At 37.3% G+C, this 18,299-nt stretch overlaps 3 protein-coding genes across 3 annotated transcripts; 2 read left to right on the forward strand and 1 right to left on the reverse strand.

Annotated features, from left to right (window-relative positions):
- The first annotated feature begins 1,419 nt into the window (after positions 1-1,419).
- On the forward strand, positions 1,420-11,532 carry LOC104883380 (WRKY transcription factor 42). Its single transcript, XM_010667896.4, has 6 exons — positions 1,420-1,947; positions 2,045-2,158; positions 3,309-3,479; positions 5,165-5,500; positions 6,451-6,564; positions 10,771-11,532. The coding sequence occupies exons 1-6, from the start codon at positions 1,738-1,740 to the stop codon at positions 11,416-11,418; spliced, it is 1,593 nt and encodes a 530-aa protein (XP_010666198.1). The 5' UTR covers positions 1,420-1,737; the 3' UTR covers positions 11,419-11,532.
- A 381-nt stretch (positions 11,533-11,913) lies between these two features.
- LOC104883381 (uncharacterized) lies at positions 11,914-13,598 on the reverse strand. Its single transcript, XM_010667898.4, has 2 exons — positions 13,143-13,598; positions 11,914-12,307 (listed from the first exon to the last, which is right to left on the reverse strand). Exons 1-2 carry the CDS (start codon positions 13,426-13,428, stop codon positions 12,180-12,182), a joined length of 414 nt encoding a protein of 137 aa, XP_010666200.1. The 5' UTR covers positions 13,429-13,598; the 3' UTR covers positions 11,914-12,179.
- Positions 13,599-14,961: 1,363 nt separating this feature from the next.
- Positions 14,962-15,633, forward strand: LOC104883382 (60S ribosomal protein L27-1). Its single transcript, XM_010667899.4, has one exon. It carries the CDS (start codon positions 15,076-15,078, stop codon positions 15,481-15,483), a length of 408 nt encoding a protein of 135 aa, XP_010666201.1. The 5' UTR covers positions 14,962-15,075; the 3' UTR covers positions 15,484-15,633.
- Positions 15,634-18,299: the final 2,666 nt, after the last annotated feature.

An 18,299-nucleotide genomic window follows, 5' to 3' on the forward strand; every position in this document is an offset into this window, starting at 1 on the left:
TTTCACCAAGTATTTCCGAATTTTCAAAAAATTCATCATGTACCCCCATGTTTTCAAAATTCACATGATACCCCTCAGTTTTATGTAAATACACTCAAATACCCTTAATGACTAACGACATTAACCACCGTTAGTCATTAACACTAATTTTCTTTTTTTTAGTCCTAATTAATCCCTAATCCTAACTCCTACCTCTAACCCTAACCCTAACCCTAACCCATCCTTCCACCACTTACTCCTCCACCCTCCTACCACGCCACCACCCTCCCACCACGCCACCACCCTCGCAGCACCCCCAACCCCACCCCCGTAGCCCCCCCCCCACCCCTTCGCAGCCCTTTCTCCCCACCCCTGTTGAGTTTCGATCCCCACTCCCACCCTCATCAAGTTTCGAGCCTAGAAAATCGAAAATCGACAGGGGGTGGGGAGCGAATTAAAATCAACGGGGGTGGGGGAGGGGAGCGAAACTCGACGGGGGTGGGGGGGAGGGTTTGTGAAACGCGACGGGGGTGGAGGGAGGGGCTGCGAAACTCGACTGGGGTGGGGGGAGGGGCTGCAAAACCCGACTTGGGGGAGGGGTTGCGAAACTCAACTGGGGGTCGGGGGCTGCAAAGGGTTGGGGGAGGGCGGCTGCGGGGGGTGTGGAATGGAGGGATGCGTAGGGTTGGGGAGGGGGATGTTGCTGGGCTGGGGGAGCGAGGGGGGATGCTGCTGGCTGGGGGAGGGGCAGGGGTGGTGGGTTAGTGGTTAGGGTTAGAAGTTAGGGTTAAGATAGGTTAATTAGGAATAATTAGCATTAAAACTAATGGTGGCTAAGGCTGTTAGTCATTAAGGGTATAATGTTATTGTTATATATGAAATACAATGTTATTGTTATAATAAAGTCATGGAAGAAATATCATGAAATAAATAAGAATCAAGTGTGAATATAATCACCAAAATTTTCTTTGATGACAAGTGAGGACAATATGAAACTTTTGTAGCATGGTTTAGATATGTCAAGTTAACGATTAGGTTCTATATATATATTGACATCTATAACTGACTATTATTAATACTCCTACACACTCCCAAAAATAGAAACCCTAGTCAATCAAGATGACTTTCTCCTACACACTCCCCAAAACAAAACCGTTTTGCAACGAAAAACAAGCTTTTCTCTCCATGTAATCCCATACCTAATTACATGCTTCTTGGAGATCTGATCTCATCTCACCCCCATATTTTGACTCTTTCTCTCTCTTAATGTTGCTAATTGCTAGTATTACGTAGACACCTATGCCTTTGACGTACCCCCTTACCTCATGAACTAATTAAATATTAAGAAATTTTGATTATTAAAAAACATTATGTAAACTATATACAATTAATTATAGTGCAATTTAGTCGTTTCTTTGGTCTTTACTTTGGATCTTTTTTAATGCCGAGTCCTACTCCCATTTTTTTCTTAAACATCTCTTAATTACCAGCATGATTAATTCAACATAATAATAATATGCACCATCTCAATTTCTTCCATGACTTTATTAGTTTCTTAATTCTTTAGACTTCTACCCTTTGCTTTTCTGTATTTTCCACCCTTGTCTTCACCTCTTCTTCATTTATATATCATATCATATCGTATCATATCTTATCATATCACATGCTACATAATCTTTTCATTTGACTGTCTCACTTATTTTCTCACATTAATCTTAGTCTTAAGTAATCATTTGAGCTTAGAATTGAAAGGATTATATGGATTATCATAGAAGTCATACTTTTATGAGAAGGGATGATCATGAAAATGAACATGAAAAACATAGTTTTAAAGAGGTGGATTTTTTTCATGGCTCTACTTGTTCAAGAGGATTCTCAGAAGAAGATGATCATACTATTAACAATAGTGGTGTCCAAGATGGTTATGGTGAAGATGGTAACGATGATGGTCTTAAACTACAAATCGATGTATGTTACTCGAAACTAATTGGGATGGTTTTAAACGATTTTAAGTGTTGTTATATGATATATGTTGCTAATTTGTTTCTCATTTATTGTAAAATAGACAGGGTTGAAGCTTCAAGTGTCTAGAACTATCGATTTTGTCGAAAAACCAATCGTGGATGATGAAGTTGAAGTGTTGGAAATTCATGATGATAATCAAAATAACAAGGATGAGGTAAACTATCTATACTATTAAAACTTAAAAGGCGTGCGTAAACTGGAAACGGTGTCATGTGGCGCTCTCCCTAGGGAGTTTTATATCATGTAATCCATGTACAATAAAAAAAAATTAGAAATTGCATAGTATAGGTTTTGATCCCATGACCTCAAGTTCATGTACTAAAGTTTTAACCAGTAGACCAAGTAGTATTTAGTGCTATCATATCAAAGTGCAATATTCATAAACGAAAATTTTCTTACCGGGGCATAGCTCGGGCCTAATAACTAGTTAACACTTATAACATGTAGCATGTGAAATTTGGAAGATTGGAATATTTGGACAATAGAAATCTCATCCTAGCTATTTTCGGGCTTCATTAGCTAGCACGGTCATAGGGGTGTTCGCAATTTGGGTTGTTGCGGTTTGGGATGTACGTAACCCGACCCAAATCGCAAATATACGGTTTGACATTTTTTTAACTTAAATCGCACCACACTTTTGCCCAAACCAACCTAGACCGAACCGCGCAAACGGTTTGGTGCGGTTTAACCATTTTTTTTTCTCCGCGACATTAATTTTGTAATCTAAGAGTGAAAAAAATTGTTAATTAATATAAAGAGTCCAAATAAATATGAAGTTGACTTTATAATTAAACATAAATAATAATAAACAAAAGTGTCCAAGTTCTTTACCTCAAACTTCTTTTTTCAGTTATATACTTTTATGCCACCTTGTCAAGTGTATTTAAATAAAAAAAAATCTTATAAAATTACGATTTATGGTGCGGTTTCGATTTACAAAAATTACAACCCAACCAAACCGAAAACCGCAATTTGCTAGAAATCGTAACCCAACTCGCAATTTCAAAACCGCAAACCAACCCAAACCGCGAAAAAACGGTTTAGGTTGCGGTTTGGTGCGGTCGAGACTGCACTCTGAACAACCCTAAGCACGGATACGAGTGGGATTTCATGAACACAAACGTATCACAATCAGGGATTTTCGTGCTTCTTTATGTCAATCCATTAAAATTATAAATTGGTCTAAACTAGCTAGAGGTGTTTTGGCTCATCGTTTCTTGTTGTTCCTTAAAATACAGCGAAACTAAATCAAAATCTTTTGTATTCGATTAGTATCAATTAGAAGTATATGTATGTGGATGCAGTTGGTAGTTCTAAGGGAGGAGATAGTTCGAAAGAACGTCGAGAATCAAAGATTGAAGACTTTACTTAATCAAGTGACCAACAGCTACCAAGCCCTACAAATGCAAATATCAACAGTTAGACAGCATCAACTTGATCAAAACAAATCCAGAAAAGTCCACCCGACAACGGAGGTAGTTCTAGTTTCTTTTTCTTTTTTCGATTTTTTCACCAGGTACCCTATGGTTTTTCAAAATTCATGGGGTACCCCTAATTTTTTTTAATGCACCAGGTACCCTTACTATTTCAATAAAATTCACAAAAATGCCCTTAATGACTAACGATGTTAAGTTTCCATTAGTAATTAACCTTATAATTCTAATTAACTTTCTAACCCTAACTCGAACCCTTAAGCCCTAATCCTAACACCTTAACACCTAACCCCAACCTTAACCACCCAACCACCACCTTCCCCCACCCCTCCCCCATACACGCAGCCCCCACCCCCGTCGAATTACCCCTCCCCACCCCACCCTTACCCCTACCCCCACCCCCTGTCGAATTCCCCCCACCCCACCCTACCCCCACCCCCTGTCGAATTCCCCACCCCACCCTACCCCCACCCCCTGTCGAATTCCCCCTCCCCACCCCACCCTACCCCACCCCCTGTCGAATTCCCCCCTCCCCACCCTCAGCCCCGTCGATGTTGTTCTTAATCTCTCTCTCTCTATCCTCCTTCATCATTGATATCTTTGATTTCGAAAATTATTTTCGAAAATGACAGGGGCTCGACGGCGTAGTGATAGCGGTCTGGTGCGTCGAGAGTGTGAGAGGAGGTGAGGCGCAGTGGTGGCAATCTGGTGCGACAGGAGTGTGAGAGAAGGTGAGGCGCAATGGTGGCGTGGGGTTGCTGCCAGGGGAGAGGGGCTGCTGCTGCTGGGGTTGGGGGTGGGTTAAGGAAATCAACGGGGGAGGAGGGTTACTGCAGGGAGGGAGGGAGGGTGGGAGGGGGAGGTGGTGGTGGTGGGGTTAGGGTTTGAAGTTATAGGGTTAGGATAGGATTAGAGGTGATGGTAGGGTTAGAGATTAGGGTTTAGTTAGGATTAGAGGGGTTAACTAACTCTAATGACTAACGGAAACTTGACACAATTAGTCATTCAGGGTATTTCATACATTTTACCCCCAAAGTAAGGGTACCTGGTGCATTAGAAAAAAGTAGGGGTACCCCATGAATTTGGAATTATCACGGGGGGACCTGGTTAAAAAATCCTTTTTTTATTAGGAGATAATTGGTCTGAAGACCAACCTCGGTTAGGCTACTAGCCTATAGGGCACACCAGCTCAGAGGCTAAGTACAAGGCTAAACAAAATGTCCTACATATTGTTGAGATGAGGATTCGAATCCTGAGCAATGCCCTAGAATTCAGGGTGGTACTCCACTGAGCTACCACGTCTTTTTCAGTTTAAAGTTTTTGAGAGTTAAAAGAATCGAATTTCTCGGTCCGTTTCTTTTGACCTTTTATTAATATAGTTAGCTTAAACATTACCAATTTACTTTTTGCACTGAGTTGTATAAATGAATTGGGATCCTTTCTAGTAATTAAAATGTCGTCTAATTACTAGAGAGAATTTCTTACTGTTCTAATGTTTCCATGTATTCAAAGATGATGAGTATAAAAAGGTAGAAATTAATCATACAAAAATATCATTTGTTATGGAATATATTGTCAAATTCATGTTCAAACAAATTATGATTATGTTCTTTTTGGTAGATATATCAATTTATGGCACAGATTCTCTAGATACTGCTGTACCCTATTTTACAACATTATCTACCTAATACTGATTTTTGTGCACTTGCATGTGCATATGAGTTCAGACACAAAATGATGATGAGACAATAAATGAAAGAACAAAACAGCAAATGGGACAATTCTTGGGACCAAGGCAAGCTAATCTTAACATTGATACAAATGATCAAAGAAGGTCCAATCCTAATTTTGGTGATATTATTGATAATTATAGAGATGATGAACAGTCAAATAGAAGCCATGATCAAAGAGAAGACGGTGCAAATATAGGCAAGAGTTCAATATCAACTAACATGCAAAGAGTTGGTATGGCGCCTGCTGCAACCGTAGAGGCTGAGGAGGCTCATGAAGTAACCATGAGAAGAGCTCGTGTGTCGGTTCGAGCTCGATCAGAAGCAAATATGGTATTGTCTAAACCCCATGAAAACCTCTAGCTATAAGTTCAGTGTTGAAACCCATTGAAAAGCCACTTATGAGTGTTCCACATTGGAGAAAGAGGAGAGGTTTTCACTTTATAAGGTAGATGATTTACTCCTACTATCACCAATTGGTTTTAGTATGGAACATCCTTTGGGCTTATAAAGTGGACCAAATCTCTCCTCCTCCTTGTTCGGGTCACCCAGGCCCGTTTCGTATTGTTTCTAAATTTAACATTCAGCGTATTTATGCTAAGTTACTAATTTAGTCATGTACGTAGTTATTTGTCACTACATACTACTAGCTAGTTGCCACATTGTTTTCCTCCTCGACATCATATTAGAAATCCCTATAATAAGTTTCAAATCACATTGAAGAAAAAGATTGAACCAGATATAAACCTAGTTCACACTAATGGTATGAAAACTAAATACTAAATTTACTCTAACGACTTATGCATTAGAAATTAGGGTATGTATGGTTAGATGAAAATATTTCAACGAAAAGTGCTTTTTCATAATGAAAATCATTTTTCCGAGGAAACTCAATTCTAGATTGATTTTCCTTTGTTTAGTTGCAAGAAAAATAACATTCTTTTGAAGCCATTTTCCTTTGATAGTGTTGTGTTATTGTTTCATAAGTGGGGAAAGTGTGGCTTCCTTTGCCTCGCTAGGTAAACTAATTTTCCGCCCTTAAAAAATGAACTTCAATCTGTATGTATTATTCCTTCATTAATCTATTCATACCAAATAGAAGAAGGTGAGGAAAATAGTTTTTCTGGACAATACTTTCCTTTCGACCAAAACACTTTTAGTGCAACTTTATCTTTCATCTTTATTTCATATGATTAATTAGTGATCAATCGTTTATTTTGCAATATGTAAACTTGTACACTTCTAAAAAGATGACCTACATAGGAATATTGATGAATATGCAGATAAGTGATGGATGCCAATGGAGGAAGTACGGGCAGAAAATGGCAAAAGGAAACCCATGTCCACGAGCTTATTATCGTTGCACCATGGGAAGTTCTTGTCCCGTTCGCAAACAGGTACGCTAATAATCCCTCTGTCTCTTTCTTCAAATTAGGGATGCTTATCGATCGAGTCGAGCCCGAATAATTGTGGTATGTTTGGCTAGTGTTCGTTTAAGTTTATTCGAGTTCGAGCCGAACTTTGTCGAGCCTAGCTTTGATCAAATTTAAAGAGCCGAGCTCAAACTATCTACGAACAGGCTCGACTCTTTATCACCCCTAGTTTTACATGTTCTCTTTGTTTTTCCTTTTAAATATTTGAGATTTATAGGTTTTCTTTTAACAATGAATCTATTAAATAATTATTGTATAATATCTAGATTACTATATTTATGTGTATGTATATAAATATATATTATTTTTCTATATGAAAGTACAACCGACCTGTTCACGAGCTTTGTGTTACACACCACCGTCCACTCTCTTCTCTTTGGTAAGAGATCTGGTGCTGCTATTTAATGCTTGGGTGAATTTTTACAAGCAACCTATTACCCCCACCCTACATGTTGTAGTTGGAAAGTTTAACAAATATCAATTTTAATGTGAAAGTTGTAATATGAATAGTATGGTGTAGTAGTATAAATAGATGCAGTGCATTGGTTGCAAAGTGTGCAGCAAACCAATGTGAGTTGTGCCAAACTCCAAAAGAGAGCAAAATAAAAGAGTTTGAAAGAGTGTGTAAGAGTTTCATGTACTAGCTTAAGTAAGTTGCTTTTTTATTATATGTGAGCTACTATTTTTATAATCTCTTATATTGTTTAATCTTTTCACATAAATTACCCCAAAATATCTTACAATGGTATCAGAGCCATACGTTTCGGTAAATTTTACGGGACCATTTTTGGCAAAATTATCGGTCGCGGATCGATATATTGGAGAGGTATAGTAAAAAATATTTTTGGCTATCTAGACGGTCGGGGACTGTATTGCGAGGTGATTTTTAATTAGTGCACAGTCCTGGACTGTGAAGCTTGTTGGTCGAGGACCAAGCTTACTTATGTATTGGCGGACAACACCAAGCCACAAATGACGGATATTGCTAATTCATCTACTAATATCAAGAAACTCAACAATGGAAATTACAGTACGTGGAGCACACATATGCAATTCTATTTGTTAGGATAAGATATATGGGCTATAGTCGGTGGTAGTGAAGTTACAATACCAACCGATCCAGAAGAGTTAAAGAAGTAGAAGATTAGGGCCGGAAGAGCCATGTACGTGCTAGCAGCAACCGTCGAGGACGAGTTGCTATACCACATCAAGGAGGCGTGGGACACCCTTGCAGCTTTGTTCTCTAAGAAGAATGGTGCTCAACTTTAGCTTCTCGAGAATGAGTTGTGTCGATCCAGCAGAACAACATGACGGTCAACCAGTACTTCACCATAGTTATTAAAACTTTATATGAGCAAATCACAAAGTTAGATCCAGAAAATCTCATCATAGAGACAAGGATGCGCAGGATTATTGTCCGCGGCTTAAAGCCTGGATAGTCACGGCGATCCGAGGTTGGGCTACACAACCATCTCTAATGGAGTTCAAAAATGTGTTAGTCAACCAGGAAGCTCTAGAAAATCATATGTCTGGAGTTTCCGTCAAGAATGAAGAGAAAACTCTTTTTGGCAACAAGAAGTCAAATAAGAGAGGTGATAAGACATGCGAGTCGAGTAATTAACCTGGCAAATCAAACAGACTGTCAGGGGGATTAGAAAGGACAACGTAGAGGAGGGTTCCATCGAGGGGGAGCTCGACAAGATCGACAACAAGACGAGAAGGAAGGGAAAAATCAAATACGGCGAGATGTCGTGTGTTATAACTGCAAGAAGAAGGGGCACTACACTCGACACTGTTGGTCCAAACCAGTAGACGTGAATGTTGCAACTTTGGTGGAGCATGAAAGCCGAAGTGAAGTCGAGTAGGATGCACAAGCATCCTACGTAGTTGAAGAGGAACATATCTTCGACATGGAGGTAGTGTTACCCAGCAGCACGACGCTAGAGGAAGTTGCACTTGTCGTAGTCAACGACAAGATGATCAAATACAAAGATGATTGGATCATCGATTCTAGTTGCTCCAATCACATGACTGGACACAAAGAGAAATTTCTTAGCATGTCCGAGTATAATCGTGGTCGAGTTGTAATAATAGCAAACAACTCAGAATTGCCAATAACCCATATTGGCAAGGCAGTGGTGATTCCACGATTTAGCAACAAGCAAGTTCAGTTGGATAATGTCTACTATATTCCTAGTATGACAAAGAATATGTTGTTAGTTTCACAACTGACAGCATTCGCAAACCATGTTGTTTTCAGTTCTCGTGACGTGAAGGTGTACAAGACGATGGAAGGAAATTCTTCTCCTATCTTAAAGGGACGACGTCTTAAATCAGTCTACGTGATGTCTACTAAAATGGCATATGTAGACAAGGCGAGGAAAATGAGACAATTGATATATGGTATGCACGCTTGGGTCACGTGAGCTACAACAAACTCAAGGTCATGATGAAGAAGTCGATGCCCAATGGTCTTCATCAACTAGATGTCAAGGAAGATATAGTTTGCGCTGGATGTCAATTTGGTAAAGCACACCAACTTCCATATGAAGATTCAAATTTTAAATCGAAGGAACCTTTGGAGTTATTTCTTGAAAGCTCTGGCAGATGGACGTTAATGCAGGGTTATGTTTAGTTGAAGGCAAAGATCTAGAAGATGTGACCATGTACAGACAATTGGTGGGAAGTCTTATCTATCTCACGTTAACCATACTTGATATTGCATATGCAATGAGTGTGATTAGTCTGTTCATGCGAAAACCGAAGACATGTCTCCTAGAGGCAGTACGACGGATATTGAGGTACGTAAAAGGGATCATTGACTATGGAATCATGTACCACAATGATAAAGAGTTTTGAAGTTATCGGATACTGTGATGCTGACTATGCTGGTGATCTCGACACTCGTCGGTGGACTAGTGGATATGTGTTTAATCTGGGTTCTAGAGCAGTCTCTTGGTATAGCAAGAGACAACCAACAGTGTCACTATCAAGTACGGAAGCAAAATACAAAGCGGCAACTATGGCTACACAAGAATGTGTGTGGTTGGCGAAGGATCTGCTTCAACCAATTGATCGGGGAATCAAGTTAGCTTGTGATAATCGATCAGGCTGCAATACGTTTAGCGGAGAATCTGTTTTTCATGCAAGGACAAAACATGTAGAGGTACACTATCTTTTCGTCCGAGAAAAGGTTATACGGGGTGAGATTGAACTTGAACAAGTGAACACGGAGGACCAAGTTGCTGATATATTCACAGAAGGTCTTGGAGGACCAAAGCTTGAAAAGTTTCGTAAACAACTTAGCATGACTTCTAGACTAACTCTGAGAGAGATAACGTTGAGGTGGAGTGTTAAAGATCACTCGTCCACTCTCTTCTCTTTAATAAAAGATTTGGTGTTGTCATTTAATACTTGGGTTAATATATATGTAACGATGCCTATTAAATGACTATATTACCCTTACTTTTTAATTACATCAATTTTGTTTAAATTTTTAAAATAAAATGGGTAATCAATCAATCAAAATATTTGTCATTTTTAAAAACTACAATTAGAATAACCTAAAATTTTAGGTTCAAGAGAAGGAAAGACTAAAAAAATTTACAAAAAAACAAATATAACAAATTCATTTAAGAATATCAAAATCTTCCATCAAAAGAAAAAATTGCCAAAAAAAAAATAAAAAAATCAGCACTATACTTCCACAACATTATAATCAAGTAAAGAAACGATCATTTTAATGGGTTTATATAATTTCAATTTGTATAAGTCAATTACATAGAGGATAACAATGTCAGAACAAGAACTTATCTAAACTTATTTCTGCTGAAAATAACTTCGAATAAGTTGAACAAAATATATTCTTTATTGAAAAAACTATCAACTTAAACTATTACAAATAACTTGTCGCTACATGTATTATGTGCATATAAAACTGACTACTTGACATTACGAAATATCACAATGAAAAAATTATCGCCGCACGCATCGCGTGCTCTGAAAGCTAGTCGAGACATAAGTCAGCTCTATCAAGGCAAAATGTAAAACTATATGCTTTCAATATTCATAGTTTTCTCAAGAACTTTTTATTGTCTAGCTTAAGGTATTCATCAACTTTCATCCTAATATGTTTACACTACTTATAACATATGATTGTAACTCCAATAGGTACAAAGATGTGCTGAAGACCGCACCATTCTCATTACAACCTACGAGGGACATCACAACCATCCCTTGCCAAACGCAGCTGTAGCGATGGCCAGCACTACATCATCTGCCGCCTCAATGCTCATAGCTGGCTCCAAGTCATCAACCGCGATCGACGGACTTCTAAACCCACCCATGTTCTCACAACCCACGGCTCTCCCAGGCCTCCCAAGCCTAGCCACAATCTCAGCATCAGCACCATTTCCAACTATTACATTGGACCTTACTAGGCCACAAGGCTCACAACCACAAGGAAACAATAGTAACATACCATGTGCAAACACAAATGGTTCGGGCTTGGCGAGCCTTATGCAACAATTATTGGGACAATCCCCTAACAACTTTAATGGTTCAAGTGAGCTCAATAGAGAAAATCATAACTTGCCTTTGATTGACCCACTAAGTATTGCTAAAGCAGCCCTTGCTGCGGACCCAACTCTTGCTTCAGCCTTAGCAGCAGCCATTTCCTCAATAATAATTAAGGGCAATTTTGAGTCCCTTACTAATAATGTTAATAGTAATGTTAACAATAATGGAAAAGGTAATGAGAATGTGATGCAAATTGACAAGGATAATAACCCTGATTTGTCTAGTTTTACTCAGAACTGAATCAACTCATTTGGTAAATCATGCATTAGTCTTTTCAATTATTTTTCCTTATCTTTGATAGAATAATTCTCAATAGTAGTGGTCTATATAGGCTTTTTTTTTTTGTTTTTCCAAGGGTATCTTTCTTGCTTTGGTTCCTTCAATAATTCTTTTTGCAAGTTGAAATAGGTTTAGTCAATATTGTATTTGTTGATAATTACATTCTATCATGCATAAGCCAAAATGCAAACGCGAAAATTTGATGATGCTTACATTCATGCATTTTGCTTAATCTTTTAGAAAAGTCTTCAAGTAACAATATTGATTAAGCTTAATAATGACCTTAAACTCAACATTTTATGTTCAGATATGATTAAGAAAGTAACTTACTAAGTAGTCCTTGGTTTCTTAGACAAATCATAGGCATGCAAAGTTAGATCTCGTTAAGTGTACTAGACATATAGTTGTTGGCGGAATATTAGTTGTCAGCTATTAGCTATTAGCTCCATAAATATCATATTGTAGTTATGTATTAAAATAATATTTGCAATTCAAATTTTAATACAACACTTTATATGTCAAATTGACATCAATTGTTGTCTTGATCTAGTGATTTGATTTATTCGATAGGGTATGATCACAATGCAATACATCTCCATACATGTCGCTTTTGTACATACAAATAATTACAAGAGCTCCAAAGCAATGATGATTAATATACTTCCTGTAATATAAGCTTTCAAGTTGTTAACTTGCATCGCCACCTTGTGTATATTGGTGCACTAACTTCGCAGCGCTCCTCCTTTTTGGATGTGGAACTCGTAATCTTCTAATTTATTCTTCAACCGACGAATCTCATTCATGTAATAATGTAGTCTGTCTATTATCAGAGCAAGGAACAAGCAAATACCTATTTAAAAAATAATGTAAGAAAAACAATTGAATTAGATAATGATATATGATCATGAATTCTAATTAACACATTCTTTTAGTCATTTCTATCTATTCAAAATAAAACTGTATTTTGATCATATATACAAAGAAGATTTTACCAGCTAAACTAGTTGATTAATAACAAAATCTAGGTTTACTTCCCTTCAAAAAAAAATCTAGGTTTACTTAATCAATAACAAGATCTATGCTTAAACTGACAAGCTCCTTCACTTACCTAATTCGTTTTTCATATATCTCCGAATTAAACTAAGCAGATCCAAATCTAAACTAGTTGATCTTATTTTTTTTCAAAAACATTCTATAACGACAAACTAATTAAAGCCATGAAAATATATAAAAATTTGCAAGAAACAATCTTTTATAAACACTTTTTTACAAGAAACAACTTTTTTAATTTTTTTTGGCCTTTTACAACCTTAAACAAAATTTGTTTTGCGGGATAAGACCTCAAGGCTATTTTTCGACATCAATTTTCGATCACAAGCATTGGTTAAGGCATTAAACACCTTCAAGTACGAGGATTGCACTTAGAAAACACCTTGATCAATGCCTGGAAACGAGAATTAAGGTCGGAAAAAAGCCTTCAGGTTTGATCTCGTAAAAAAGAAATTTAGTTAAGGTTGTTAAATGCCAAAAAAAATTAAAAGATTATTGTTTCTTGCAAATAAGGAATTATAAAAGGTTATTTCTCACAAATTTTACAATATTTTTTCATCGTTCTATTTTTCTTTTTATACCCACCTTAAAATGGTTTTCAAATAACTTCAATGATTAATTCCTAATATACTTACCAAGAAGAGTAGCTTCAAGGAGGTGATAAACCATAAGAACTTGTTCGGTCGGATTAATGGCAGCAGCATCAGTTAAGCGCATATGAACATCAAAGAGACCATACAAGCTTGAGAGAAAGAGCACAAACAAGGTGGCTAATAATGTTTGAGCAACCACAGGACCTCTACCAAGTTTCAACTGATTTAAGCCTTTCATTAGAAGCTTCCTCAAAGGAGTTCTAAACAAAAGGATCAAAATTAAAATAATTTCCGAAAATATTACTGGATACATTATGTAAAGAAGCATTTTCAACCCAAATTATTTGTTTCCAAGCTTATTTTTTGTGTGGGAAAGATAGGGAAAAAAACTCAACTTGGGTAATTGGTCAATTTTATCAGAACAAGAATTATGATGTGAAACATTAAGTTAAATCTTAAATGTGGACATATATCAATAGGATTGGACAATTTCTAATTTAGCTTCTATTCTTTTACCAAAGTTTCTAATTAGGTTAAAGTATGAGCTAGAAAGAAAGCAATTCAAGTAAGGAATATGTAGAAACTTTGCCTTTTACTCTTCAAACCTTTTGATTCTCAAATCTTAACCGAACAACCAAGTAAATAACTAAGAATTCTCTAGAGGATGCATTAAATAAGACCAAAGTATTTCCACTTTCCCATCGGGCAATGACAAGCAAGGAAAGAACTTTCCAATCTCAGGGTTAGGAATTCGATTCTCCTTACTATCCTCCCACTCTCAAAGTGTTCATCTGCAAACCCAAACCAATGGGTTAACCTGTGAGAAACTCCAATCTCGCAGGATCCTTTATCTTACCATGAGGATTCTAGTGAAGCCCAAAAAAAATATTAACAACATTAAATACTAAAGAAGAATCGTACCAATTGATATAAATAAAACATTTAATAATTTGTAGCATATTAGTAACACCAGTCGAAGCCGGATTTATCATCACTTCCTAACTATGTAGAGCTAAATTGTTTGACAGTCATAAGGGAAGTTGTAATACATAGGAATTTATGAAGGAATTATGAGTGACCAAGCTAGGGGAGGGTAGGTAAATAAATTCCTACATTTTGTAGAAATTTCAGATTTCCATAAATTTTCATTGCCCCCAATTTCTTCACTTACTGTCAACCAAACAATTACCCAAATCTAAAAATCATAGGAATTTCTATTGCCTATATGATTTCCTGTAAATCAAACGACCACTTAAAATATAGACTGACTTAATGCCTTATCAAAATCCAACTCCCACAATTCTTAATCACAACAAAAAAAAGATGACAACAAAATTATAACAAAGTGAAAATATAACAGTTATATTCTAAACTCTATTTGCCAAACACAGACTATGGGGTGTTTGGCAATTAGAGTTTTGGAGCAAAAAGAGAGGTTTGGACCACTTTTAGAGTTTTGACTAGTCAAAAACTCTAAAAAGGGTGTTTGGTAAAAGAGAGTTTTAGAGAGAGTTTTGGAATGAAAACTATCAAAATGAAAAAGCTCATATTAGGAGCTTTTTCTTTAGAGGATTAGGTAGAAATATGTTTATTGACTTTTTTGCCCCTAATAATAATACTACACAGATGTATTAAAATGTCTATAAATGTCATTTTACACAAACAAATGGCAATAAACTTTTAGTAATCAGTTAAATTTCACCAAATACATTTATAAAAAAAAATTGTCAAATCTGCTGAATAAAAAGTTAAAACTCTAAAAGCTAAACTCTAAACTCTATTTACCAAACAGGGCCAATACCTTTTAACCTAATACCAAATGGGCCGTAGAAGTATCAAGGTCCAAGGAAGTTAAACAACTCAATAACCCTGCGTACTTCCTTTCCCAAAACCTATCTATATCTATCTCCCCATTTCTCCCCTGCCGTCTCCATTAGAGAGAAAACTGAAAAAAAGTCTACTCCCAAACATAAAAATGGTGAAGTGTATGAAACCAGGTAAAGCAGTGATCTTGCTACAAGGGCGTTATGCAGGTAGGAAGGCAGTGATTGTGCGCAACTTCGATGAAGGAACTCGGGACAGACCATACGGACACTGTCTTGTTGCTGGAATCAACAAATACCCAAAAAAGGTGATACGCAAAGATTCAGCAAAGAAACAGGCTAAGAAATCGAGGGTTAAATGCTTTGTTAAGGTTGTTAATTACACTCACATCATGCCTACTCGTTACACTCTTGATGTAGATCTCAAGGATGTTGTTTCTTCTGATGTTCTTCAGTCTAAAGATAAGAAAGTTACTGCTGCTAAGGAGACTAAGACAAGGTTTGAGGACAGATTTAAGACTGGAAAGAATCGTTGGTTTTTCTCCAAACTCAGGTTCTAATTGTGGGTGTTCATTCTGTTGAACGAACTATGTTTATCATATTAGATCTATTTACTTTTTAGCCAATTTTAAGGATTTTGTTTAGTTTTGATGTCATTTAGAGGATTTAGTGATACGGGAAACCCTTTTATTGATGTTAAGTTTGATAAATTTGTCATCTTTATTTTGTGCATTACCCCTTTAGATGAATCCCTTTGATAAGTGTATTCGCAATGGGCAGCTTTTACACTGTATTGCTTGATTGTTTTAAAGATATCTGGGCCACTGATAAGCTGGTTTGATATTGAGGAATTGCCTTGATTGATCACCCCAACCTCCAATTGGTAGATGAATGGTAGACACGGGCCAAAATACAATCCAAAAAACTTAAAATGCGTAAAACTAACGTACATCCGTTGCTCTCCGATGAATATGTGAAACTAATGTACATCAATTGTTCTCCAATTAATATCGATCTTGACTATTCTCCTTTATTGACCTTTATCTTTATGTTTCTTAGTTTGTTTATTGCAAATATTTTTGTGTTCATTGTGTTTTCTTTGTTGGTTCATTAGGTTGAGTAGTTGTTCATTAAATATTTTCTCTTATGTTCATTTTTTGTTGTTGTTCATTGGTGATTCAAATGTTATTTGAGTTTTGTATGTTGTTCTTTTGTTCTACTTCCATCTTTATGTTACTTAGTTTGTTCATCGAGGATGATGTTTTGTTTATTGTATTACAATGCAAAACAACGCCGTATAGAATGGTACACACCATTTAGATGGTAGACTTGTGTTTACCATCTAATTTGCTCCCCAACCTCCCCATTATTATAAAAGACATTAAGTTGTGAAACTAATGCTATATCATGTACCAAGAAGACAGTGCACGGAAGTTTAACCCATTCTTCAACCCCTGATCTCAATAACAGCAAATCACTTTCAGCAACAAACATGTTCGGCTTAAGTTGAACCAACACAGAGAAAGATTGACTTGAAGTAAAGTCCCATTCGCCAACAACTTTCTTGGATACGTGCTCGACGTTGTGATCTAACCTGTGCACGAGACATAAGAGTGTAGCAAGTTCTAAAACATGACAGTCTAACAAATTGATTTCCCTGGTAATAGGTGGTTCTGCTCTGTGTAGATATATTTTTGGTCTATTTTAAAATGATAGTGATCTAAGTGGCCAAGTAGTTGCAGTCTGTTTGTACCAGTTTCACCTACTCTGGCCACCCACCCATCAAAATCACTCACATCAGCTGAAGGAGTAAAGAGTTAGAATTTGGCTTCGAGGAGGAACAGATCATCAAGGAGATTGTTGTTTGAATCAAGGTTAGGGGGGTTGCATTCGTCGAAAGGGAGATTGTTAGGGACTTGTACATAATATTTATGTACTGGGAGTTCATGGAGAGGGACCGCGGATCTGCAAGAGGTACAGACCCTTGGAGGCGAGGAACATCCGTCTTCAAATCAAGGTAAGAGGAAGTCCTTTGGAAGATCAGCCCACTGCTTTGGGTTTAGGGAGATTTCTGTGTTGGTATTGGGAGGTTTTGTTTCCATAAGGCTAGCTAGAGATGGATGATTGAATTTCAGACTTCTAAACTAGTAACAATGAATGAGAATTGAACTACAGGAAAAGCATTGGATTCTGAATTTTTGGCCCGGCCCAAACGGGCCGGGGTTTGGGTAGAATTTTTCGACCTGAGAGCCGGGCCGGGCTTGGCCTGGCTTGGTCGGATTTTTTTTGTCTTTGGGCGGGCTTTGGACAAGCCAAAAACGACTTTTTAGTCTATTTTTTGGCCCGGTCTGTTTTGGCCCGCAAAAGCCCGTTAATTTAGGCACTAAATAGCGGGCTTTGGACACAAAAATTCGGCCCGAATTTAGGCCCGGCCCGACCAATGGGCAAATTTTTTTGGCCGCGGCCCGGCCCGAACCCGGCCCATGATCACCTCTAACAAAAACTATGTTTATAGGGTTATGGAAACGGGTTTGGAACGGAAAAAACTTTGTCTACCCACCATTAATAAAGACTTGTTGAGGATTGTGGTAATGGAATCCAACTCAACATAATTAATATTTTTTAATCCTTTATTAGTAGTGGGTTGGGGTATGTGTAACAATATCCGTCTGGCTTAAAAGAAAGTAGACTATATTAAGACTTAAAGCAAGACCATTAACCAAGTAAGTGTTGGCCCAGTGGTGATGGGGACTGGCTTTGGTAGGACGGACTCGTGTTCGAATCCCCGCAACACCCTTGGGAGAGGAATGGAACCTAACCACCCCGAACTTGGCCTCGATCCGGATGTAGCTCGAAGGGTGAACCGGGTGCAAACACCAAAAAAAAAAAAAGAAGCAAGACCATTAAAGAAAAGGTTAAAGCAGTAATGATTAACGACTCCCTTTTAATGGTGGTAATTTATGTACTAGTGTGACTAACATTGATCATCTTATTTTACATGAAACTCTAAAGTCTTGTTCTTTAGACTCTCCTTATATAAAAATAAAAAAAGCAACTTCACTTAACCTTTGGGAAGGCGTGGAAATTTTACGTGAAGACTCTGAAGTCCCCTGATCAGGAGAGTGTTAATGTAAATTAAGATGATCAAAGTTGCTCTTTTTTTATCATTTTATTTTACATGAAGACTCCAGAACAGCAAAGCAATGCCATGTTTAATTTCTTAATTGAATTCTGAAAGAGAATTACAGAGGGTGGCGGGTGATGTCTATGAAGAGAAAAAGTAATGTGAGTGTGTAGTGTTGGCTTTAGGGATAGCAATGGATATTGGATCCAACTTGGATCCGTAGATCCAGATTCATTTTTTCAGGATTTGGAT

This window comes from Beta vulgaris, chromosome 4 (assembly GCF_026745355.1).
Source record: "Beta vulgaris subsp. vulgaris cultivar EL10 chromosome 4, EL10.2, whole genome shotgun sequence".
In the NCBI taxonomy this organism is placed as follows: Eukaryota; Viridiplantae; Streptophyta; class Magnoliopsida; order Caryophyllales; family Amaranthaceae; genus Beta; species Beta vulgaris.